At 39.8% G+C, this 25,846-nt stretch overlaps 1 protein-coding gene and 1 pseudogene across 1 annotated transcript; one reads left to right on the top strand and one right to left on the bottom strand.

The window, feature by feature from the left end:
- Positions 1-157: 157 nt before the first annotated feature.
- RIPK4 (receptor interacting serine/threonine kinase 4) lies at positions 158-22,541 on the bottom strand. Its single transcript, XM_063447013.1, has 8 exons — positions 22,120-22,541; positions 15,334-15,625; positions 6,829-6,977; positions 6,358-6,407; positions 4,725-4,883; positions 2,512-2,621; positions 2,072-2,330; positions 158-1,533 (listed from the first exon to the last, which is right to left on the bottom strand). The coding sequence occupies exons 1-8, from the start codon at positions 22,299-22,301 to the stop codon at positions 578-580; spliced, it is 2,157 nt and encodes a 718-aa protein (XP_063303083.1). The 5' UTR covers positions 22,302-22,541; the 3' UTR covers positions 158-577.
- Positions 22,542-24,676: 2,135 nt separating this feature from the next.
- On the top strand, positions 24,677-25,619 carry LOC134586677 (small ribosomal subunit protein eS7-like; annotated as a pseudogene).
- The last annotated feature ends 227 nt before the right edge of the window (positions 25,620-25,846 follow it).

Here is a 25,846-nt window from a genome sequence, read left to right as displayed (position 1 = left end):
CGTGTGATCTGATCAATTCGTGTGATCTGATCAATTCGTGTGATCTGATCAATTCGTGTGATCTGATCAATTCGTGTGATCTGATCAATTCGTGTGATCTGATCAATTCGTGTGATCTGATCAATTCGTGTGATCTGATCAATTCGTGTGATCTGATCAATTCGTGTGATCTGATCAATTCTCCATTTTTCTTGACTATATTTCAGCAAACGGAAAAGAGTGTAAAACTAGTCAGGAAAAAAAAATGTTAAAAATTATATAAAAACTAAAAATAAAATAGAAATGCAATGTAGAAGTATGCATTTGATGCCACATTTATCTGTGAAGCTTCAGGGGATGTTGAACGCAGGTAGTTGTTGGACATGAATTTAAGAAGCTGTGTATATCTCATCGCAGTGATTTTTTAGAAACAGCCAGACAAGTTAAAACCTGCTGGGTAAACAAACGAAAATCCTGTTCCAATGGTTCAATAAAATTCTCAGTCTATTTTTAAAATTTTGTATATAATCTATTTGCTTGTGACATCTTGATGGGATCACACGAAGAGTCCGCAGGAAAAATGTTAGAAGGCAATCAGTCATACAGATACTATGCTATCGTCCAGCAAAAGTGTGTCTTCTTCAAAATTGGATTTACATTCTGCATCATCCTTTACTTCCATCAGCAGTTGTACCGCTGAGTTATGGCAGTTTTGTTTTGCGAGTTCTAGTGCCGTGACGCCTTCAGATGTGACAGCATTAAGGTTTGCTCCACGGTGGAGAAGAAGCCTAGCTGTGCTGGTGTGTCCAGTTTCAGCAGCTACATGCAGAGGTGTTTTCATCTGCAAGTTGAATAGATTAACATCGCAGTTCAACTCTACAAGAACCCTGGCTACTCTATAATGTCCTCTTTGTGCGGCTAAATGTAGTGGAGTCCTTCCATCTGCTGTCTGGATATTTATGTCGGCCCCGTCACGCCTTGCCAGTAGTTTCACAATCTTCAAGTGGCCCTGCCATGCGGCATAATGCAGAGACACCCAGTTGTCCTGTCCCTTGACATTAATGTCCGATCCTCGTCTAAGGAAGAGGCGTACAATGGTCTCCTGTCCATGCTGGCAGGCAACATGCAAAGGTGTTCTGCCTTTAATATCAACTGCATTTAACAACGCATTTTTTTCCAGTAGTATTCTGGTTATATATTCATCTCCATTTTGGGCTGCGAAGTGAAGAGCTGTGAAGTGATCCTCATCTTTGGCATTTATGTTTATTTTCTTTGCCAGAAGAAGCTCGACAATAGACTTCAGCTTTTTCTCAACAGCAATATGAAGTGGTGTTGAGCCTTTCATATTGATCGCATTGGGGTTTGCGTGGTATACCAGAAGTAACTTGGCACATTCTTCCTGGCTGGCTTCCACTGCCAAATGAAGAAGGCTGGATCTTCCTTCAAGCACCAAGTCAACATCTTGAGGTTGGAGGATTTTCATCAGCTTTATGGTGTCTCCTGCCACAATCGCGTCAGTGAGTTTCTTCTTAAGGATATCAGTTGTGCTAACATCTGTGAGAATAAAGCAAGATAGTATTAAGTAAACACATAATGAGAATAAAAAATAAAAAAAATAAAAAATGGATTGCTTTCACATGTTCAATAAACATGTTATGTGCTAACTCAAGACCACAAAAATTGTATCTTTCAACCTTTATAGACTAACTATGCAACCCTGCACACTGGAGAGTATGGTGCAAAATATTGTGGAAGCTTTTTTATTAGGATGACTTGTCTGTTGACTTTGTGATGATCTTTACTAAGGTCTAGTGACCTAAATATTTCTCAAACAGTGTTCAATCTGTTGAAGAAAACTCAGGTAATCGCACAGATCACTAAACAAAAAAAATGTGGCAAACAAACCAAATCATCTAAAACTTGTACAAAATAGTCAGTTTGGTAAAATGAAGTGGAGTTGGATGATTTACGTAAAATAAGAGTGTGTATATTGTTTATATATTTTCTGTGGGAAAAGCAAGTCTTATGGCTTGACTGGTGGTGTGCAGACTTTCATTTAACGAGAGAGAGAGAATATATAAGAACTGCTTACCAATCACAGAACAATCCTTCTCAAAGGACAGAGACAGGGATCCCCTGGAAGAAAAGGCAGAGTCCACAGAAGACACTCCAGACAGTCGCTTGTCACTCGATGTCAGTTGTGGTTCCGATACACAGTGACTCAGGCTTTCTGGTTCTTCCATGGTCTGAGATATCCCAGAATCTAGCCGAGACAGCAGTTCAGACAGGCTATAATCTTTTTCCAAAGTCTGAGTGGGACCCTTCTTACATTCTGAGAGAGCACCCAATTCCTTGAGGGATGCAAACAAAAAAAAATGAGTATTAGCACAAAACTGTGATAAAAGCATTACAACACACAGAAAATATAACAAGAGGCACTCACAAACAAACACACTATAGAGTAGTTAAGTTTAGTCCATTAAAAGATTGAAAATCAACCCCCATACATGAAACCCTCTTTAAAACCATTACCTCTTGCACAGCAGCTTCCTGTATGGCTTGCATTTGAACGTCTTCGCATGACATATTATAGCCGTCATCTTCGTGCTTTGTACACAACAACTCCGTCTCAGAGGTAATTTCTGCAAATTGAAAAGAATGAAAAATAAACTACTTGCAAGACAATAGTTCACCATACCATCTATGTATACAGCTGTAGGAATAGAACATTGCATTATTTAAGTTTTTTCCCCATCTTTAAATATAAGAAAAGGTTGTTTTTTTTTACATTTAGTTCTTAACTGTCCCAAATTAAAGGTTTTTACTAATGTTAGACATAGCCAGAGTTGAACTCAAATCCACGTGTCATGTTGGTAAACAGAAGATTTTTCTAGACCCCATGTCACATGATGGTGATCCAAGGCTGGCGTCGTATGACGAGCCCAAAAATATGTGAAATAGAAAAAATAGATACACAGACCATGACAAGGTTTTGAAAAAAAAGTTAGCGCTGGGTAGTCAAAAGTTGTATACCAGCTGTTGTAGAACTTACAACCCCCATGCTGCTTTGCTGTCCAACAGCTAGTGTCTACCTGTTGCTCATACTTTACTTCAGGTGAACACACTTCAAATTCACAAAAATGTAAGTGTTGTTAAATTGGAAAGTACAAAACCAACATAATCACAGGTTTCTTAATTACTTTTTTTTTTTTTTTTTTTTATTACAAATGTAGATTTTCCTGGAAGCAAGTCTGCCTCTAAAGTCGACACTCTTGGTTTCCAGCCAATCGATCTGCTGACTGCAGAAAGAGACACAACTGTCACTTTGACAGGTGTTCATTTTTACACTAGTCTCTTCCTTGATTACATAATCAGAGAACTCCTTCTCCACCTGCACTCTACAGAGACAGCACTGGGAGACTGACAACACTAATTCCAGAACACTCAACTAAACGTCTAGGAGCTGTCTAAACACACTCCAGAGACAGGCACAACGCAGTGTCAGATATACATATATGAAAAATTCACACAATTATTTATTTATAAAATATTTTAGCAGGAAAGATACATTGAGATTTCTCTCGTTTTCAAGTATGTCCTGGGTAATGTTGTGGGACTTCTGTGGAACATCTAAAGAGCAAGTTCAATAACTATCCCAGCAACAATGTTTCACCCGTATTTACAAAATGGATTAACTGGTAGAGTGTGATACATGCAGCTACACGAGTAGGAGAAAAAAAAAAACCTTATGTACGATCTTTATGGTTGACCCAAGGGCATAAGCACAAGGCTATAACATGAAATATGAGATCTCTTGAACAGAGATACTTTGAAGGCAGGGCACATTTTACTATTTTTTTTTTCCAGATTTCTGAATTCTGGCTTCTGATGAACAAAGTTAGAAAATACTGCCTGTCAGCATGTGGAATTCAGGGACTCCTGGTGTGACTTTATTAAATTACCGTAGTTTCTTTAGGAGTCTGACCACAGGCACATCAATTACAGCAATGCATTAACAAAAAATTAATTTTATATTATTTTTATCTAGAGATGCCGTATAATCGTGCTGAGCTAGGATGAGTGAGCAAGACGTTTACATTTACTCTTGCAACATGAACCTTGCAATTATCCAAAGATTGCAGTTTGAACTGCTAGTATTAAGAACGCCTACATTCCACTGTGAACAATCAGCCCGCACAGTCACAAACAGAAGCTGGGTCTGCCAGTCACCTGCACAGGTACACAGAAATCTCAAATTCAACATTGGCCTGAGGTCCAACAGTCACGTAGCCCATGGCATATGAAAACAAGGAATGCCTGTATATACGCATAAGCGCTGGGCAACAGGCAGACACCTAGCACATCACAGCAGCTACAGACAGGGCTTTACCTTCAGTTGGACTGAGATTTTATTTATATTCTGGTTGGGGGGGGGGGGGGGGGGCGGGCGGGGAAGAGAAGTTTCCAATAACCCCAATACAAATATGTAGGATTCCATAAAATTAGTACTAAATTGTCTTGTCATCAACATTTTGGGATTGTATCTTGCATCTCTATATCATAAAGTTTCCTCTTATAATGAGATGGCTTTTTCTATCCCAGTTAGCACGTAAAACTATAAAGTGACATATCACCCGATGCAAGTAAATAAATAAAAAAAATGAAAATAGATCTAGACTTTGCCCTTTGATATTTTTCAAGATAAATGGAGTCTGGTGGCTGTAGAAGTTGGTTCTGCTGCTTACCTTGAAATGTTGGTCTCTTGTTAGGCTTGTCAAGCCAGCATGCCTTCATCAGCTCTACCATCCCATCACACTGCTGGGGTCTCTTCCGTGGTATATGGGACAAATCGGGACGAAAGCCGGCCCCCACCTTCACCATGATGTGCAGAATGTTCTTCTCCTCTAAAACAGAAAACCAATATTTTTCTTTTAGATAAACCCCTTCGTACATGTTGTAACTACATTACATTTTGTGTGACTTTCATACCCGCGATGCCTATTCTGAGATTTAAAAAGGACATACAACTTCAAAGTGGCCAACTACACCAACAAACTGATAGATCAATGATGAGGAGAGGAGAGGAGAGAAGTTTACCATCGCTTGCCTAAATGGAAAGATCTAGAACGGTTCTATAATATTGGTTAACATTTCAGAACACTCAGACATTAACCAAGCTCAGGGATCAATAAATCATATACTTTTATCCATTGCAAGTTTGAAAACAGGGAAGGCCAATACTCCTGATATATAGTACAAGTGCAGCTTAGTGTTTCAACAGCTTGGTTTAGATTTTAGGCCACCTGTGTTCAAACAGAATTAGTACATATTGGTTCTTGGGTATTCTGAAATGAGGTTTAAAACCCACAACAACTTGTAGAACAAAAACGAGTGCAAACATTCTTCAATGAGAGTAATTTTCTATTTAACCAAAGGATTCTAATACAGTATATATTCCTTGTAAGTAGCTCCATTATTGGGGAACCTTAATGGTTAAGGTTTGCCACACGTTACACTTTGGATTCGTAACACAATGTTCTCCTCATTCTGTACTTGCACAAACTCGAGGCACGGCTCTTTAAAGAATTATGTCCAAACATGTCCCAGCGTGCTGGAGACATTCACCATGACAAGCACCCCGGAAGGTGTAGGTGTGTGGGGGCGGAAGCTTTTCTTGCATTCTTGCAATAACTAACAAAGGATATGAAATCCCCACGAAGACACAGAAAGGTTTAGATCTGTGCTGTTGATCTGAATAAAAAGTAACAGGATGCTTTTCACAAATACTTGGTTGGGTGCCAAACAGTAAGCATCAACCTTGGTTTAGATATAAATCGAAGACCTTTAACCCAAGTTTATTGGTAGCAGTTTAGCAGAACTGTATAATATTCTATCCAAGGGAAAAAAGAAATCTTGTGATAGCATGCTATTTCTGAACTAGCGATCAGGAAGGACCTTGACCATAATGGATACAGTAAACTTGGAGAACAGTTCAAGTGATTAGTTGGGGTGATAAAACCTTGTTTCGATTGGACTGAACAGAAAACAAGTGGTAAGTGTAACTAGTCTGTTAAGTCCAACATCATTAAATAAAATAGCAGCAAATGTGTACACGCTTTGGCTTCTAAAGAAAACCTATCACGGTTAAGTGTATTTTTCAGTCCAAAAGATGGAAGTACATTGCGTTCACATTAGACCGTTTGCGTTTACAGAAGGTCACATGCAATGATTTTCATATAAGAGAAATCAATGCAATTATAAAAAGGTTTCTGAAAACACAAGGAGCGGCTGTAGTTTGGAGAGGATTTGGTTTTCTTCATTTGCAAAACGCTAGGTTTACGATAATGATAAAAAAAAAAAAAAAAAAAAAAGACTTACCTGCAAAAGGTTTTCTTTGAGTGAGGATACCCCAGATTACAATTGCAAAACTGCAACAAAAAAAAAAAAAAATGAAAAAGGTGGTTAGAAAAACAAAATTGGCTGGTCACCCAGTTACATCCACACTCACATTAAATAAAATTCCTTGAATAATCAACGCAAAATAGAATACACAAACAAAATACAAAGCCAAGACTAGCCCAATGTCAATCCTGCAACACAATCATAGATTATAAATGTTACAGGACTAGTAATAAATACAAAATACAGGATACAAGGCCAATTTAGAGTAGCTATACAAAGTTATAGGAACATTCTGAACACCATAACAACTTCATTGATGCCAGGTGCTTTCTTACCTAAATGGGGTTAATGTGTTCTTTAACAATTCAATCCCAAATGTTGCCTCTAGCTGTGGATCTCCTCCCCTCCCCCTCCCTCCCCCCCCCCCCCCCTATGTGCAGTTCTTACCTGTAGACATCATGCTTTGTGTCAAAGCTTCGGTTCTTCTCCTTAAAACGCTCTGGCGGAAGGTAGGCAATGGTGCCACAGATCCCATCCAAGCTGAGCTCATGAGAATTCGATAAACCATTCCACTTGGCAAGTCCAAAATCGGAGATCTAGATAAAGGAAAATAGTAGAATAAGCTCAAAAACTATAAGGGGTTCTTCAAAGCCTGGAGATCACACAGGAACATATGTACTGTACAACTTCTATTTAGATTTCCATTCTTGCGTAGTTAATGGGTGGTTGGACTCCGTCACACTAAGTAAAACCTTATTTGCACTTAATTTTAACAGAAACATGAACCAGATGACCACATCAACAGGTAAACCAAAGTCTGAACAAACTATTAAAAAAAAAAAAAAAACACACTTAAAATTACCCACCACACCGAAATCCGCTTTCGCCACACCTTTCAGACACGTATACAAAAGCAAAAATAAATAAAATCACAGCTCAGAAAACATGAAGGTGGGCAACAAAAACTGCATCTGAAAAAGGCTAACTGGGTTCCTGGCTAGCATTTAGGAGAATCAGAGCATTTCAGAATTTATAGATTAGCGGATTATTCTCCTAAAGTGGCTATTGATTAAGCCCTGGAGCAAGGTTGACTTGAGATTTAGAACGAAATATTTTAGAGGAAAAAAATAAATAACCCACACTGGTTGGTATAATAAATACATACATACAGCCCCCCTCATCCCTCCTCCCCCCAGGGATTGTTGGGAGACCAAACAAAACACATACTATAAAAACTGAAAAATTACAATTGCAAAAAAATAAATTACAAAATATATATACCGGTATGTATATATTAAAAAAAAAAAAAAAGGATTAAAAAAAAAATTAAATATGTTGTACCTAAAACAGTGTCGATTGCTAAGGGTACCTACAGAAAATAGTATGAAGACTGAAAAATAATGCCTGTGTGTGCACATTTGCATGTCAAGCTGGGAACTCCGCGATAGTTGTGGAAACATGATTTCTCGAGTTTCTCTGCCTGAAGTCTAACTTGAGATAGGCAGATGATGCCCAACAGATGTGTGTAATATATTTGTATGATATAAACAGACACACTCGTGATGGTTTGACTTGTTTAAATCAGCTTATGTTCTTGTTTTTTCTGGCACCTGACACCCTTCTCTGGTTTGTTTTGCTTTACAGTATTTATAAAATTAAATGGCATTCAGTCTCTGTGTAGTTATTTTCGCAAGCTATTCAAATATAAACTACAACCTGCAAAAACAAATCAATATGTCCAATGGACCTGTAACTGACTCTACTCTTAAAATAATTGTGTTTGCTAAAATGTAATTGAACCTAGACACAGGAATGTGCCTCGCCTTTATTATGCAGGTAATATTTAAAGATCGGGTCTGTGGGCATGCGATCAGTTACTGGAGTAATGTCTGCTTCCAAGAGTCACAACAGCCGCTCACGCCATTACATAAGGCTTCTGCGTAGAACGTTCCCAGGACGGGATCTCAAGTACACTTTAGAAGTTCATACACTCCACTCAAAAGCAACCACCACCCACACTCAAGTAGGTGAGAAAAAAAAAAAAAAAAAAAAAGTATAATCTCACCCAGAGCCAACATTACAATATATACCAACCGAATTTCTGTCTCAAATCACTTCTAGAAAAGACCTAGACTGGGACAAGCTAGATGGCCAAGAGCAAACAGAAGGCACTTTGTTGACCCAGAAATTATGGTGGAATCTTCACGTGCTGGTACTAGAATTTTGGATTTACTGGTCTAGGCACAAAGAAGTTGTCAAAATAGCACATTTGTGTATCAGACAGATGTCAGTAAGAAGCCGCTTTTGTGGCGGACCAATCCCTGGCAAAATTGCCTAACAGTTTCTAATGCATTCTGGGTTCAGTGCCATCAGAAATAGAACTGGCTACTAGGTAAGCCCAATAATGGCTCCAAGCGGATTCCGAATGTCTTGTGGGGTCATTGAAATGGCTGAAACAAAAAATATCTAAAAATAAAAAGAAATATAGATAAAAAAAAAAAAACACAACATTAAAGAAAAGAAGAAAAAATTACATTTGTTTTTGTAAGACACACACACACACACACACACACACACACACACACACTACATTCAGTAGCTTTTCTAAACAAAACTTCATTCTTCAGAACTTGTCCAACACGCTGTCAGAAGGTATTCAATATGCCAGGCCAAGATAAACCAGCACATAGAGCACAGCATCAGAGTGGGTGGGACCTTCTCAGAAAAGAACAATGAACTTCTCCTGACCTTGAACAAAAATCACTGCAACACTGTCCCTATAGCCAAGAACAATCGATACAGGCCATATCTACGTAAGCCAACTGCAGGATGCCCATTGTCCCTCGGACATTTTCTTTTATGTCCAAACTTGCTATAAGGGTCACACGCTATATGTTTGACAGAAAGCTTGCCAATGCTAACTGATATCTTCAACTGGCAACAAACTATAGTGGAGTATAAAAATGATCCACCCCATATAATTGATTTGCGCTTTCTCTCCGTATATCTGGGACAGTCTGTGGGGTAAAGATGCCCCCTGTCAGTAACAGATCTTACAGATGAAACGTTAGTGGTTGGTAAGTTAAAGATTTGCCCTCTGTCACATGTGAACGGTAAATGTTCTCAAACTATTAAAAAAAAAGAAAATGGATATTGGAAGAAAATAAATACCGTAGTCACTTCGCATTTGAAACTAGAATGGACTTTGGGGTGCAAAATATGAATGGATGAACTTACAGCGGATTTTTTGGGGTTTGTTGTATAATTTGCAAAGACCCAAAAAAGTGACAGATCTGTCAGTGAATTTGGGTGCAAGGGAAGGCACATTTTACTAACCTCTGGCGGTCCCTCGCATTTCTTATTCACCTCCACACTTGAAAATCCAGTGCAGTCTTGATCAGTATTTCATGAATATTATATCTTTAAGAAATACTGAAAAAAGTGACAGATCTGCTCTCTCATTTAAGGCAGGAGCTGTGACTTGACACACGGCAATAAAAATGCCAAAATCGCTGTGGCACTAGAGAGAAAAAGTACTGTGAATAAGGGGTTACCCGTTTCAAAGCACAAGCACCCAGCTTTATTTAATCTGTGAAACCACCAAACTACTTACTAATGCACTTGAACTATAGATAACACGATTATAGACGGCTGACTCTTGTGTATAGATACAAAAAAAAGGAAACCACCAAATGCCACAACATGCGACCAATTAAAAAAATTAAATAATAATAATAATAATAATAATAATAAACCCTGCACATTGTGTTATGCATTGTCTTTTCTAATAATATGGTGAATCATTAAACTGATATAATGTAGCCACTAAGATGCCTCTCTACAGCCATTTTTATCCCCAGACAACATTCCGTGCATTCCAGCTGCATGAGCAGAACATTTCAGAGATTAATGTGTGCCACAACCAAGGATCTGCCCGGGGACATTTTGGACCAAATAAAGGTCATTTATATATAACCAATTACGTAACTCTTTCTGAGCCGCTCTTACCACTGACTGTATTACATCACGGCTAGGTAATCAATTAACACCTTGGGGACTGTTGATGTGCCAGGGATGATGCTCCCGTTGTGCTGAACGCTCCTGGAGGAAGTCTCGTACACAATCAGACTTTCTCCATTATAGATTCATATTGTGTTCATACAGTGCAGCCCTTGCCAAACAGTCCTATTTTTCCGCTCTCATTAGTTCATGTTCCCGCAACCCCAGGCGTCTCTTTCACACCTTTAATTCTCTTCTTCGCCCTGCTGTGGCCACCCCCAAAACTAACCTTACTGCTGATAACTTTGCATGTTACTTCACTGACAAGATTGAACAGCTAAGGAAAGAATTCTCCCCTCCTTGCCTTTCTGTTTCTCAATCACACATAGATCATGCCTTTCCTACCCTTCAGACATTCTCCCCAGCTACTGACCAAGAGGTGGCTGCTCTTCTTTGCTCCTCTCGCCCCACCACTTGCCCGCTCGATCCTGTCCCATCTCACCTTATTAGATCTCTCTCCACTTGTCTCGTGCCTTCTCTAACACACATCTTCAACTGCTCGCTCTCTTCTGGCATCGTCCCTGCTGACCTTAAACATGCCACTGTAGTACCTATACTAAAAAAACCATCCCTCGACCCATCCACCCCCTCTAACTACCGTCCCATATCCCTGCTCCCTTTTTCCTCAAAGCTTCTGGAAAGACTTGTCTTTACCCGTGTGTCTCATTTCCTCAATTCCAACTCTCTCCTTGACCCCCTTCAATCTGGCTTCCGCCCTCTCCACTCTACAGAGACTGCCCTTATCAAAGTTACTAACGACCTAATCACAGCTAAATCCAAAGGCCACTACTCCATACCAATTCTTCTTGACCTCTCAGCGGCCTTTGACACCGTTGATCATGCTCTCCTTCTTCAAACTCTTCAATCGCTTGGTCTCTGTGACTCTGTCCTCTCACGGTTTTCCTCTTATCTCTCCCAACGCTCATTCAGTGTCTCCTTTTCTAATGATACCTCCTCCCCTTGCCCTGTCTCAGTTGGAGTTCCCCAAGGCTCCGTCCTTGGTCCCCTTCTATTTTCTCTTTATACTGCCTCTCTTGGCAAACTTATTACCTCTTTTGGATTTCACTACCACCTGTACGCTGATGACACCCAGCTATATCTCTCCTCCCCGGACCTCTCCCCTGCCGTCCTGCAACGTGTCACTGCTTGCCTTTCTTCCATCTCTGACTGGATGTCCTCCCGCTTTCTGAAACTCACTCTCTCTAAAACTGAGCTCCTTGTCTTTCCTCCTCCTAATACTGATCCTCCTCTTTCGCTCTCCCTCCAAGTTTGTGGTACCAACATCAGTCCATCCTTGCAAGCGCGCTGTCTTGGCATCATACTTGACTCTGGTCTCACCTTTGAGCCTCACATCCAGCATGTTGCCAAATCCTGTAGATTCCATCTTAAAAACATAGCCCGCATCCGCCCCTTTCTTGCACCAGATACTACCAAGGAGCTTGTCCATGCTCTAGTAATTTCCCGCATGGATTATTGTAACCCTCTCCTGATTGGTCTTCCCAAAAGCCGTACTGCACCCTTACAGTCCGTAATGAATGCTGCTGCTAGACTGATTTTCCTCTCTAGTTGTTTCTCTCACACCTCACCCCTCTGCCAGTCCTTACATTGGCTTCCTGTATGCTATAGGAGTCAATTCAAGGTACTAACTCACACCTATAAAGCACTGAACAACTCTAGCCCCTCTTATATCTCCTCACAGATCCATAGGTATGTCCCTTCTCGGTCTCTCCGTTCTGCCCGTGACCACCTCCTGTCCGTTGTCCGCACTCGTACGGCCAACTCGCGCTTGCAGGACTTCTCACGGGCGGCTCCCTTCCTATGGAATAGCCTGCCTACCGCCATCAGACTCTCCCCTAGTCTTGCATCTTTTACGAAGTGCCTTAAAACCCATCTCTTTAGGAAAGCTTATGGCCTCCAAGACCAACCCTTACCTCACATACCTGTCTCTTGCCCTCTCCTAAAGGGCAGCCCACCTTATTTGATTGTAAATTCCTGTCCTAATGTGTTTTACACCCCACCTCCTATAGAATGTAAGCTCGTTTGAGCAGGGTCCTCTTCAACCTATTGTTCCTGTAAGTTTATTTGTAATTGTCCTATTTATAGTTAAATCCCCCTCTCATAATATTGTAAAGCGCTATGGAATCTGTTGGCGCTATATAAATGGCAATAATAAATAAATAAAATAAATGATATTTTAGAAAGGAGTCAGCCCAACAGCAGATTCTGTGAGTGGTAACATCAATAGAGAAAAATCCAAAATACACTGGCTGCTGTACGAGTGGGCTCTGACTCTGGCTGCTGTACGAGTGGGCTCTGACACTGCCTCCAGACTGGAGAAAGACTTTATTGAAACATGCTCATGTCTTGCTGTTACAGTGGTGTAAAGTGACACCAAAGACACTCTGTGGCACTGCTTATACAGGCTACAGGCTTCTGGCCTGCCAATTAAAGGGACACTAGGCACAGTAACGGCTATATCTCATTGAAGTGGTTTTAGTGTCGGAAGTCCCTTGACACCATCCTTCTACTCAGAATTAAAACCTTTAAAAATTATTTCACATTAAGTGAGAGTCCCCAGCAAACCATCCCTTCTGTGCTGCCTGGGCTATTAACGAAGTATCAGCCTAAACAGCAATGGGTGGCAGTGATTGACCGAGAGTGTCAGCTGATTGCTTCAGCCGATCTCTGCGTAAAAAAGGTTTAACATTGAATATAAGGGCAGCACCAGGGAACTCTACACTATAATCCAATGAGGTGACATGGTTTTAGCGCTTACCGTGTCCCTTTAAAAGGGATACTATAGTCACCAAAACAACTTTAGCTTTATTGATCATGCCCCTGCAGTCTTACTGCTCAATTCTCTGCCGTTTAGGAGTTAAATCACTTCTGTTTATACAGCCTTAGTCACACCTCCCTGCAAGTGATTTGCACAGCTTTCCTGAACATTTCCTGTAAAGCGAGATCTAATATCTAAACTTCCCTTATTACAAATTCTATGTAATATAGAATTTATTTCTTGTCTCCTGCACTGTTAATTGCTTGCTAGACCCTGCAGGAGCCTACTGTATGTGATTCAAGTTCAATTTACAGAGCAGAAGGTAAAAAAAAATAAAAAAATTAAAGTAAGTCAAAATATAATTAAAAAATTAAACCCTTTTTTCCATGCAGGCTGCATCAGTCACAGCCAAGCGACGTGTGGCTAGGGCTACATAAACAAACATGATTTAACTCTTAAATGGCAGTGAATTGAGCAGTGAGACTGCAGGGGCATGATCTATACACCAAACCTGCTTCATTCAGCTAAAGATAATTTGGTGCGTAGTGTCTTTTTAAATAAGTCAATGAAACAAGAAAAAAAAATAAAAAATGAATAAAACAAGTTCAGATAACAGGTGATCCTTGCTTGATTGGATTGCAAGCTCTGTCTCCAAACACAAAGTGATATATCACATGATCAGGTCTCAAAGTGAAATACACTTTGTGTTGCCTTGGCCATTATCTCATTTTTTTGCAAACTATGAAACTGCAACGTCAACCTTCTTATTATAAGTGTGTCTGTAAATAGTGCTGATATTTACCATTACTTGACACGCTGCAACATCTAGCACCTGAGGGTCAGACATATGTTGCTATAACACTGCAGGTATACTCTTAACAGCTGTGTCCTATATGATTTTTCGAACCAAGGCAGCCCTGCAGACACAACAATAACTTCACTAACCTCTCACTATAAGAAAGTGAGAATCTGGTTAATTTTTGTACAATTTTTAAAAATTATTCCAAGGACTAAATCCTACAGAAACTAGCACAGCACAATGTAGTATAAACAGAGCAGTGACGGACACAGGACTGATGGGCTCCCTCCTGTACACGAATTAATGAAAATGTGCAGAAAGAAACAGAGGACTTAAAAGAACGCACAAATCTGCTGGCCTTTCTACAGCGACATCAAACAGATAAATATGACTTGGGCCAAATACTATAATCTACAGATAATTAGCAGGCACGACAAGGCTTGCTAAATTACCCTGCAAAATACAGAAAAGAAAAAAAAACACAACCTTCCAAAAGCAGACACCCATGATCCTTTACCACGAGGCCCCTCCGAAGACACATTTATATGATTTTTGTCATTTACGCATTTGACTGTAATTAACATTTCAAAGCAAATGGTTTCTACCTTTATCCCAGAGGAGCTCACAGTTCATTAGGAGTACAATCAAACACTTGGCACAAAAGGTGAATGCTCTGTTTAATAAATCTATTTCCTCCCAGTCAAATTCTTTTTGAGTTTCCTGTTACTATGTTATGTCAATCTCTATTTACATGAAAACAAAAAGGAGCTTGCCAGGAATAAACTAATTAGAATAATAATTAACGTGTAGAAAAAAGAAAAAAAAAATTCCTTTATGAATTTAAATCGTGCAGCAAGAACACCATTTTATTCATTCAGATAAGGTAAGTTAATAAAATTGAACTTTTTGCACATCTATATTGTGCTGCCCCCACCGTTTTCTTTTTTATTTATATTTTTAAATCACTGCTCAGAATAAGGAGCAACATTTCCACAAGGTCCTAACAAAGTTAGCAGTTAGAGCAACGTCATTGTTCTTAGTATAGAATTAGTGAAAGGTGGGCAGTTCTTTAACCCCAGGCCTTAAGTTACCTTAGGATTAGTCTGGTGATGACACGGCTAGCTTTCACCCAGGTTCCTTTTGAGATCATCATTTTGTTATTTAAAAAAAAAAAAAAAACATGCAATCTCTGCAGCTGTAAGACAAATGGATCTGTCAAGAGACAGAATCTGCAGAGGTCCCAGGGGCCGCCTTCTTACAGGAGAGGGATTTTCTTATCAATTTTAGGCAACAAAAATTTTAAAAAGGGCTCACATACCTTGACGTGATAATGTCCATCCAGCAGTATATTTGCCGGCTTCAGATCAAGATGCAGAAGGGGTGGGTTCATACAGTGGAGAAAGTTCATCCCCACTGCGGTCTCATGAATGATCCGAAACCGTAAATCCCATGGTAAACGCTCTGAGGCCATTAGTTTCTCTAGAGATCCAGTCTCCATGTACTCCATAACAAGACCTACAGGATCGCTGCAAATCCCATATACCGGCAGGATACAGCGAAACTTTGCCATTTCCATCTTCTTTGCTTCTTCCACCAATTCAATGCGTTCTCTGCATAAACAAAAAATAAAAACAAGTGAATCCTCTGCATACGTTCAGAAAAATTACAAAATATATAAATATATAGACGAATTGAAATCTGCAACTTTAAAAAAAAAAAAAATTATTGAAAGCGCCATATCATGAAGCATGTTTTATTCCAGAAAGACATGGGAAGTTGCAAAAGAAAAAAAAAAAAAAAAAAGAAAAAGTCTAGAAAGAGCAAACACTAAGCACCATGCAAAAAAAAAAAAAAAAATTCCATATGGTGAATTGCTTGTTGTTGTGTATTTCTGTGTCTGACAACCAACTCTTTTAAAAAGTCACCTTTTATCTCATGCTATCAGGCCACAGACATCCCCATGGATATATTTTGTTACTGGCCTATAAAACTCGGACACTTATTATAAAGCAGATTTATGAAAAAAACAAAAAGGGGAGAATACTCCAGATAGAGCATTTAGGTAAATTGTGATGCAAAACAAACAAATTATAGCTTTATGATCTTAAAAATAAAAAACACGAGTAATTATCTTTAATATTATTTAGGGTACAAACTAATAACGACTAGATTTGTTAGCATGTAGGAGCGTTCAAGTAACGTATTGTTTTGTCTAGGTGTAACAGCATTCAGGAGTGATTGATTAGACCTTGCGTCACCCTCTACACACTATACAGAGGCCTTTCCCTTTGACAGCAAACGTGGAGCTTTGCAGCTGATTTGGGAGCTCAGGTTAAGACATAATGACGCCAAGCTTGATTGGCTACATGACAAACCTGAGCTGTCACTTTACACCGGTTACAGTCGCTGTATGCTAATGGCACCATATTAAAACCAGTGAGTGTGGGGGCATTAAGTGGATAAATGCAGGCAAACATTTTCGTGTTAAAGTCAAGTCTCCTCTATATAGAATATATATTTATTGCGAGGTCTGGCCAGATTAAATATAAAGAGCAATTCTGGTGCAACAGTCTAAAAACGGAGCAATCAGCATTCCATTGGTTTCCATGGTGACCGCTGCACTTTTAGGACTGTGCCCTGGTACGACACTTTGTGCGCAATCCTCATTTTACCAAACCAAAACGAACATAAAAAAAGAAAAAGTTGAAACTTTTACAATGATTTTTTTTATTTTGTTGGTAGGCGATATGTATAAGATGCTGGGTTCTGAAAAGCAGCACAAGGTAATACATTTAGGACAGCCATTTTTTTTTTATACCATCTTGAAAAGTAAAGTACTTATATAACTTGCAGTCAAGGTAGTATTTGTATTTTTTACACTTTTCTCTATGACAGATAGTTGCAGAACTTGTATTTGAAAGACTTGCTGATGTATTCTATCTCCTCACACAAGAGTGTCCTGGCAAGTTTAGGATCAACCCTAACACACCCTGATCACACATGTAATCTGGTAAACAAGAAATGGCCAGGATTGATGGGTTTTTGTTTTGTTATGATGGAGAGTTTAACATAGCAGACCACACATGGTCTCTCAATACAATTATCATACGGTATATAAAAATAACATGGAATAGTTAATACGAGCAATCTTTGCCATCAAAGGTTGCAGTCACCGATTATATATATATATATATATATATATATATATATATATATATATATATATATATATATACACACACACACACACACACACACACACACACACACTTTTACAGTGTACAATTTACAATTACTTTGGATTTTCAGCTGCTCTGCTAGGTATTGAGCACAGTAAACGAGAGACACCAAGAACCAAGACCACTACAGCTCACTGCACTGGATATGGGACAAAGAGTGTCCGCATGTGGTCCCCCCAGCAAATGTCAAATTCTCTGAGCAGATAGACAAAAATAAGTAAATAAATAAAAACGGTTACTCTCCCGCCAACAAAAACCCATTCCCTCTGATAAAACGAGGCTAATTCAGAAGTGATCTTTAATTAATGTATCCAGCCTGGTAAAATATTTTATAAATAATTAAGAGTAAAACTTTTATGAGATTAATTCTTAGAAGGTTTGCAAAGCATTAAAACATTTTAATCTCTTATAGTAAACATCTAAAGCAGATTACAGTTGTAGGAACTATGTAGAAATATCTGGGAACAGATTCTTCTACACAAGCCAAGATCCATCAATCACACGTTTAGAAGGAATCGCTTTTTGGTTCAAACAAGTGGACAAATAGAAAGAAAAAAAATAATATTTAGATATGCAAGAGTACCACAAATTAAGGAAGTGCCATCACTCAGCTCATTTACTCTGATCACCAAATCTCTCCCCCTCCCCCCCTCCCCCCCCCCCCAAAAAAAAAATATAATATAATTCACAGCTTCTCCAGATGGATACAAGAAGAAATAAAAAAAAGATTTACGGTATACTAAACACAAAAAAAAAAAGGAAATGCTCTCATGCATAAATCATCTGTTAGTGCGCATGTACAATGGAGTGTGGGCATGTTCTTCACGTGTGATTAAATGTGAGCAGACCATGGCATGCTACCAGGCAAAGCAACACGGTACATGTTGGCACTCTAAAATGCACAAATAAAGATGTAAAAACACTTTAATAAAGCCATTTTAAATTCTTAAAACATGACAAGTCTCATTAGATTTATTGGCAAATTTGTTGGGTGTACCTTAATCTAAACTACCGCCCTCCTTTGCCTCGAGCTACATGCATCACGTGGCCATAATCTAGACATGTCTGGGCATACATGCTGTGCTCACCGACACCAACATCTTACACGCCATCAAAAATACCCTCAGAATAATGACCAATGGTCTCCGCATCATTTATTAATGGCCCGTACCTCGTTTTAAATAGTAGGTTTTCCTGGGATTTTGTGAATTTGAAAAAGAAAAAAGAAAAAAGAAAAAAGAAAAAAAACACATAACATCAACACAGACACCTAACTTTGGCAATTTTGGGCCGAGAGAACCAGACAGTTCAAAGAACGCTTTAATTCATAGTTGAGCGTTTGTAACTGCCCTCCAAGTCACAGACTGATTGGCTGCTTAGATTTCATGATCTCTACAGTCTCTTTATTAGTAATGTTTACCAAGGATTGATATTTGTGATGTCATTCCAAGATGGCCGCCTCCATGCTTAACTGGAAATAGGTGTGTGATGTTTGCAGCTCTGCTAATTTACCGTAATTTTACATTCACTTTGAATTCCTGGCAATTCCACAATAATAATTAACCGTGCAACAGATCTTGTGTGGAGTGGGAATTCCAGCTAAATATAGATTGCTCCTTTTGCATATTCTTGATAAGTACATTGTGCCATTATCACACGATGCTCTTGTCAAGCAAAATTATGCAGAAGCAGTCTATAAGCATTTAATTCAACTAATCTGATTTGCCAATATCTGAAAAGCTTAGAACAAAACATGCACAGATTTCGAGCACAGCATGCTCCATCCTTTGTGATTAAGGAAAGGGGAGTATTTTTAAAGTGATGGATAGCATTAAAAGCAGCTAAACTGTAATGAAAAGGGGTGACTGCTTCCATTAGCCTTATATTTATAAAATGTCTCCAACACCAAAACAATGTATCTGCATTTAAAGGAATTTCCTTTCAGAACGCACTTCAATGGGTGAAAATCAGCAGGTAGCACCTCAGAGGTTTAAAATAACTTTTTAAATAACAAAAGGAGAGAGAAATGGATTGCGATTTGTTTGTAGTCTTTTGTTTGTGTTCTGCGCACAACAGAGGCAAAAATAATGCTTGTGCACAGCTGTGGTACCCCCCCTAACCTACAGCGGTAAGACAATAACTGTGCACAAAGCTGGGAGTACATGGTTTAAAATACTGACCAAGCATTCTCTACTGTAATCAATTCATAGAAGGGGGATGAAAAGGGATGTCACACCCCCAAAAAAAATAGTGGCCTGGTTAATTCGGTTACTGGAAAAAATAAACAACAGAATAATTGGTGTACAATCCCTGCATGTGGGACACTTGTTACAGTAATAGACATTACAGAATACCTCATAATAAGTATATTGTGTAATTTGCCTGCGTCTCAGAAAGGATCTGTTGGAGATAGTGGACAAGTTAACACTGGGAGAGAGTCATTGCCAACGGAAGATGTTTGGTTATCACTTATTCTTTGTGAGCTGTGCAGAACCAAGGGTGATATCGGTTTCATATGCACACATCACGATAAGGCCATTATTGTTGACAGAAGGGCCTCACTATATGGCATTCATGTGGTTAAGCTCATCAGACTGTATTGTGGACTTTTGGGGTTTCTGTGTTAAAGATTAAACAAGTTTAAAAAAAAAAAAAGACAGAAAATAATCAAATTCTGTAACGAGTTAAGAAGAGATAAGCCATCAGGTTTGCAAATTTAATCAAAACGTTTCCTAACAAAAGTAAACTAAATAGATGTTCCACCTGGACAGAGAAAATAACAGATCTGTGAATGAATTAGCCGTGGAGGAATTAGCACTTTGTTGAGTAAGGTGTGGGGGGGGCTGGCGATAAAGAGTAGTAAGATATCTAGACAGACTGTCAAACAAACACACTCTCATTCACAGAACATGTGCCAACGATAAATGGGTTTTAATTTAGCAATGCCATCTCTAGGCCTCCTGACTTTAGAGTCCTGTCCCACACGATTCATGTCTCTGGCCCACCCCCTTTCACTCCACCCATCACTCTCCATGTGATGCCAATGTTGGTGGGGTTATGCATCTAATCAATCAGGAAAATGTAAATATAATAATGTTTACAGCAGTTGCGCATAATATATATATACACACACAATAATAATAATAATAATAATAATAATAATAATAATAATAATAATAAAATTACATTTAAAATATGCCGCTAAATTGTCAAAATAAGAGAGTGGAAGTATTCGCTAAGTTGTAACTCTAAATTCGTCAAGTTTCTTCTCAGTTCTGTGCTGAAGCAAAGATATATGGAGAAAACCGAGTTTGTTACAAGATTAAACATAAAAGGACCACGAAGAGCAGATCAGCAGACTCACAAGAACTTACAATCTAAAAAATACACAGGAAGGTTCTTGCCAACACGTTAAAACCTGCGGATTAATAGACACAATGTGTGGATCCCAGCTTCCTGTTGAATGGACCATAATCTGAAAGATGCATAACAACATTTTGAAACGCATACAGCTCTTCCAAGCATGGAATTTATCGGAAAAATAATATTCTCCCTGAGACTAGAACTGCCACTAAAACATGATCACAAAGTGTTATTCACTAAAGTAATAATTCAAAGTGAATTTTAAAATCTTAGACAAAAGTAGCCGAACTGGAAGCTTAGCTGAATAAGAGAACACACACGACATATTGTAGCATGCATGCAGCTTCATCCAGATCTAAACTCACTGTTTGTAGATTGAGATCTCCAAGTGCTTATATACATTAAAATAAAACCATAAGGCGATTTGTGGAGCATCAGCGAAAATTATCTAGTTACTTGTCTGCACATTGCTCACAAGGGGAATTCAACCACTACTAGACCCAAGTGCAACTTCAGTGAATGCAATGCGACAGGGGCGAAGTGCAGGTCAACTCTTGCCAGAAAAATCAAAGATCTTCCATACCGCTATAACTAATCAAGCACTATCAAGGCCCCAAAACAGACACTGGAGGGACTTATTCAATACACACTAAAATCCAGTTACCTGAAAACTCAATTAACAAATTTAAGTAGAAAAATAACTGATTTGAAAAATTGTCCAACACAGCCGTAAACACACCTGAGCTATTTCAGTGTAAATCCTGCAGTTTTCAACTCACTGAAAATGTGTGGATAGCCTTTAACTGGTAAATAAACTATAATTCTGTGTTCTCCTGACTGCAGCCTGCACCCACAACACTATAACACTATATATATATATATATATACGCATATGTATGACTGGGGGAGGGGGGGGGGAGGTCTCAGAAACCAGATCTACCAGAGTAGCCTTGATCACCAAAACAAATGGCAATATTTAGAATAACTTAGCGAAGATGATTTAGAAAAAAATATGAAAATGTCAAACTTTTTTTTCTCATCAACTTAAGCTATTTTTACTTAACATTTTGCAAGACAGTTATCAGTTCAAATGTTTGTAAAGAAATAAACCTTTTGTCTACACTAGTTTGTTATATTCCCAGGACATACTTGAAAACGAGAGAAATCTCAATGTATCTTTCCTGGTTAAATAATATTTTAATATAAACAATCTTAAAGCAAACAATACAGCTATTTAATGATTTCTGAAAAATGTATACATGTAAATATACCACATGTGTTCACACACACACACACACACAACCTACATTTCTAGGGATAATGTATGTCAGGTGGGCTCTAATACAGAGGGGGCAACAAGTATCCCCAGCTGTTGAAGAACAATGCCTTCTAAGCTGGGTTAAAGCTGCCTTTTGGTTATCCCTGCTCTCAGATCAGTTCCAATCCCTATTTAGCAGATATACCCCATATCCCCAGGCTGGATACATGCTCAGTGAACTTACTTCTCATCCACATGCAGGCTAGGGGGGCACTTGATGGCCAGCCACGTTTTCCAGGATATATGTTTCACTTTGTAAACTTGTCCAAAGCCTCCAGATCCCACCTTTTCCCATCCACAGAACTCACAGGAGTCAAAGGTCCTTAGCAGACCCATGTCCCAGGGGGAGACCACCTCCTTCTCCATGGTGCTGACCCCCTGCAGTGCCAGCTGTGCCCACTGCTGACCCCCTGCACTGCCAGCTGTGCCCACTGCTGCCGACCCTCTGCTCTGCCAGCTGTGCCTGCTCCTCTGCTCTCCCTGGATCCTTGATTGCAAGCTCTGCAGCCCAAACACTTAAGTTTTGCTCTGCCTGTGAGCCCTGGCTGTAGATCAGCTGCTCTCCCCCTCAGTGCTTGCCGAGCTCTGTCTGTCTGCTTCCCAGCCTGCCCAGGTGATTAAGGTGTGTTCAGTACACAGGCAGTGATCTCATTTCCGCTGGATAGTTACCTATGGCTTTATATTAATGGAATGCAGGGTTGCACTGCCACCTAGCGGTTATATCAGCCCAACTCGCTACATTGTATCAGACTCTATAACAACTACATTGTAACAGCCAGCCTTGTGTTTAGCAGCAGTAAAAGTCAAGATTAGGGGAAAGGGGCTGTGTATTTATTCATGTATTTATTCATGTATTTATTTATTTTTTTTATTTTTTTTATTTAAACTTGCTGCAAAATCGATTTCCCATGTTAAATTAAAGTGACACTGTAGGAACCATAACCACTTCAATGGCTTTAAATAATTATGGTGCCTGTATTCTGTAACCCCAGATTACATATTAATGTTAACTAGTTTACCCACCACATAAAAGGAATCAACACAGTAAAGGAGGAGACCATATGTAAAAGAAGAAAAACTACCACAACAAGAGGACATAGTCTTAAAGGGACACTCCAGGCACCCAGACCACTTCTGCCCATTGGAGTGGTCTTGGTGCCAACTCCGACTACTCCTAACCCTGCAAGTGTAATTATTGCAGTTTTTCATAAACTGCAATAATTACCTTGCAGGGTTAACTCCACCTCTAGTGGCTGTCTACTAGACAGCCACTAGAGGTCACTTCCTGGGTTCTAGCACAGGTTTCCTGTGCTAGAGCGTCGCTGGACGTCCTCACGCTGTGTGAGACCTCCAGCGTCGCTCAAAACCCCATAGGAAAGCATTGAAATGATTTTTCAATGCTTTCCTATGGGGAGACGTAATGCGCATGCGCGGCATTTCCGCGCATGCGCATTAGGTCTCCTCGGCCGGTGGGCGAGATTAGTCTCGCCCACCGGCCGACGTAATCACAAGGAGGAGCGTCGCGGAGGCGGAGACAGCGGCGAGGGACATCGCCGCTGTCCCAGGTAAGTCACTGAAGGGGTTTTCACCCCTTCAGTAACCGGGGATTGGGGGGTGGGAGGGAGAGGGACCTTCCAGTGCCAGAAAAACGGATCGTTTTTCTGGCACTGGAGTTTCCCTTTAAATTAGAGGGACAAAGGTTTAAAAATAATATCAGGAAGTATTACTTTACTGAGAGGGTAGTGGATGCATGGAATAGCCTTCCAGCTGAAGTGGTAGAGGTTAACATAGTAAAGGAGTTAAAGCATGCGTGGGATAGGCATAAGGCTGTCCTAACTATAAGATAAGGCCAGGGACTAATGAAAGTATTTAGAAAATTGGGCAGACTAGATGGGACGAATGGTTCTTATCTGCCGTCACATTCTATGTTTATGTCTATGTCACTGTTTTTCAGGGATGCTGAATTTGTGGCAGCCTGTAGCTGGCCCTAAATGATGACAAAAGCGGAGTTATGCTCTGCGTTATGCCATGCCAAGAGTGATGGCAGTGATAGTGTAAGAGCATCAGCAATCTCTGGTATGTGCTTATATGGCCTTAGTTAGAGATGGAGAATACCTTCGCCATAACATAATCTGGGGTCAGGATGCAGGCTGCTAGGGTCCCTGCTAGATGTTAAGTGAAATGTGTCAAATTGATGCAGGACCCCATGCCAATACAATTATTTGAAGAGGCCATGTTGCCCACAGCGTCCCTTTAGGAATGTAAATCTAAATCCATATTTAGTCCAAGAAAGTTGTAAAATTGTAGAACATCTTGAAAAAAGAAAACTCATATCAGGTTTATTCGGTTATGTGGGAATTAAGGAGGACTGATAAGGGATTTGCGGGTGGCCACAATAGGAAACTATCTATATAAGAGGTTTTAGACCAAGTTTGTCAGGTCGGAATACCAAGAGATGGAGAGTGGTTGTGTTCGATGGTTGGGTGGACCTTCTCATACTTCTTTGGGATTGTCATTCCAACTGCATGCATACCTGGGTGCCAGGATGTCCAAGAGTCATTCAGAGCTGCCCATACGGTGAGCACACCTAAAAACAGGCGACAGAGCCATTCTGTTGGGCAATTGTGAGAACTGAGAGAAAATTAAATGTCACACAAGACTGGTGACTTGTGTCTTGGCCGGTAAATGTTTGGCTAGTTTGACCTTAAATTCGCAATTCTGCTCTTCCTAGGCCATCACTGAGAGAGGACGAAAGCCCATGTTCAGTACAAGCGCCAAAACCATGAATCTTAATGGCGAAAAGCCTGACAAGTTTGAGTTGGCATCTCCCAGGCTCTCTTGGAGTTGGAGATAAACTCTGACCTTAAAGCTCAATTAAGGGTACTAAACATCACAGCAGCAAAGGAAATTGAAGTTGGTGGTTGAAGAAAAGCCATTATCATCTTTGTTCCACTGCTTCAGCTGAAGTCTTTTCAGAAGATTCAAGTGAGACTGGTGCGTGAGCTGGAAAAGAAGTTCAGTGGCAAACACGTGGTCTTCATTGCTCAGAGAAGTATTCTGCCCAAGCCAACCAGAAAAAGTTGCACGAAAAACAAGCAGAAGCGCCCCAGAAGTCGCAACTTGACTGCTGTACATGATGCCATCTTAGAAGATCTGGTGGTCCCAAGTGAAATTGTGGGTAGTGATGTCCCGAACAGTTCGCCGGGAACCGTTTGCCGGCGAACATAGCGTGTTCGCGGTCGCGAACACGCGCGATGTTCGGTCCGCCCCCTATTCGTCATGGAGGTGGGAGAGTCTGGGAGGGAGGGTCTGCTGCTGATTGGCTGGAATGTGTCTGCTGACTGTGAGGTACAGGGTCAAAGTTTACTCAATGATGACGAATAGGGGGCGGACCGAACATCGCGCGTGTTCGCAACCGCGAACATGCTATGTTCGCCGGCGAACGGTTCCCAGCGAACTGTTCGGGACATCACTAATTGTGGGCAAGAGAATCTGTGTAAAATTGGACGGCAGCTGGCTTATCAAGGTCCATTTGGAAAAAGCACAACAGAACAATGTTGAACACAAGGTTGAAACATTTTCTGGTGTCTACAAGAAAATCACAGGCAAATATGTGGTTTTTGAATTCCCAGAGTTCCAGCTTTAAAGTGCAAAATGATATAATAAAAAATATTCCTTGTTAAATTCGCAGTTCTATTTTCAATTATCCACAAAACCAAGTTTAGTGAATAATTCCCATAAACTGATTTAACTCCTAAATGGCAGAAAACTGAGCAATGAGACGGCAGGGGCATGATCTATACATAAAGCCAATGTGGTTTTGGTGTTTATAGCGTCCTTAAGTGATGACAATACCTTGTAATAATGAGAACTATCAGTGGTTTAAGCATTTCAAAGACTTTTTTTTTTTT

The sequence above is a fragment of the Pelobates fuscus genome, chromosome 1 (assembly GCF_036172605.1).
Source record: "Pelobates fuscus isolate aPelFus1 chromosome 1, aPelFus1.pri, whole genome shotgun sequence".
In the NCBI taxonomy this organism is placed as follows: Eukaryota; Metazoa; Chordata; class Amphibia; order Anura; family Pelobatidae; genus Pelobates; species Pelobates fuscus.
Note: the sequence above shows the minus strand (reverse complement) of the source record. Positions and strands in the feature narration are given on the sequence as shown.

Bases quoted from the DNA above. Each gene is read 5' to 3' on its own strand.
- RIPK4 (XM_063447013.1), bottom strand. From the start codon at position 22,301: ATGGAGAAGGAGGTGGTCTCCCCCTGGGACATGGGTCTGCTAAGGACC. The intron at 2,622-4,724 runs GTAAGCAGCAGA...TTCAATTTGCAG, and splicing joins CAAGAGACCAACATTTCAAG to AAATTACCTCTGAGACGGAG. The intron at 2,331-2,511 runs GTAATGGTTTTA...GCATCCCTCAAG, and splicing joins AGGAAGCTGCTGTGCAAGAG to GAATTGGGTGCTCTCTCAGA.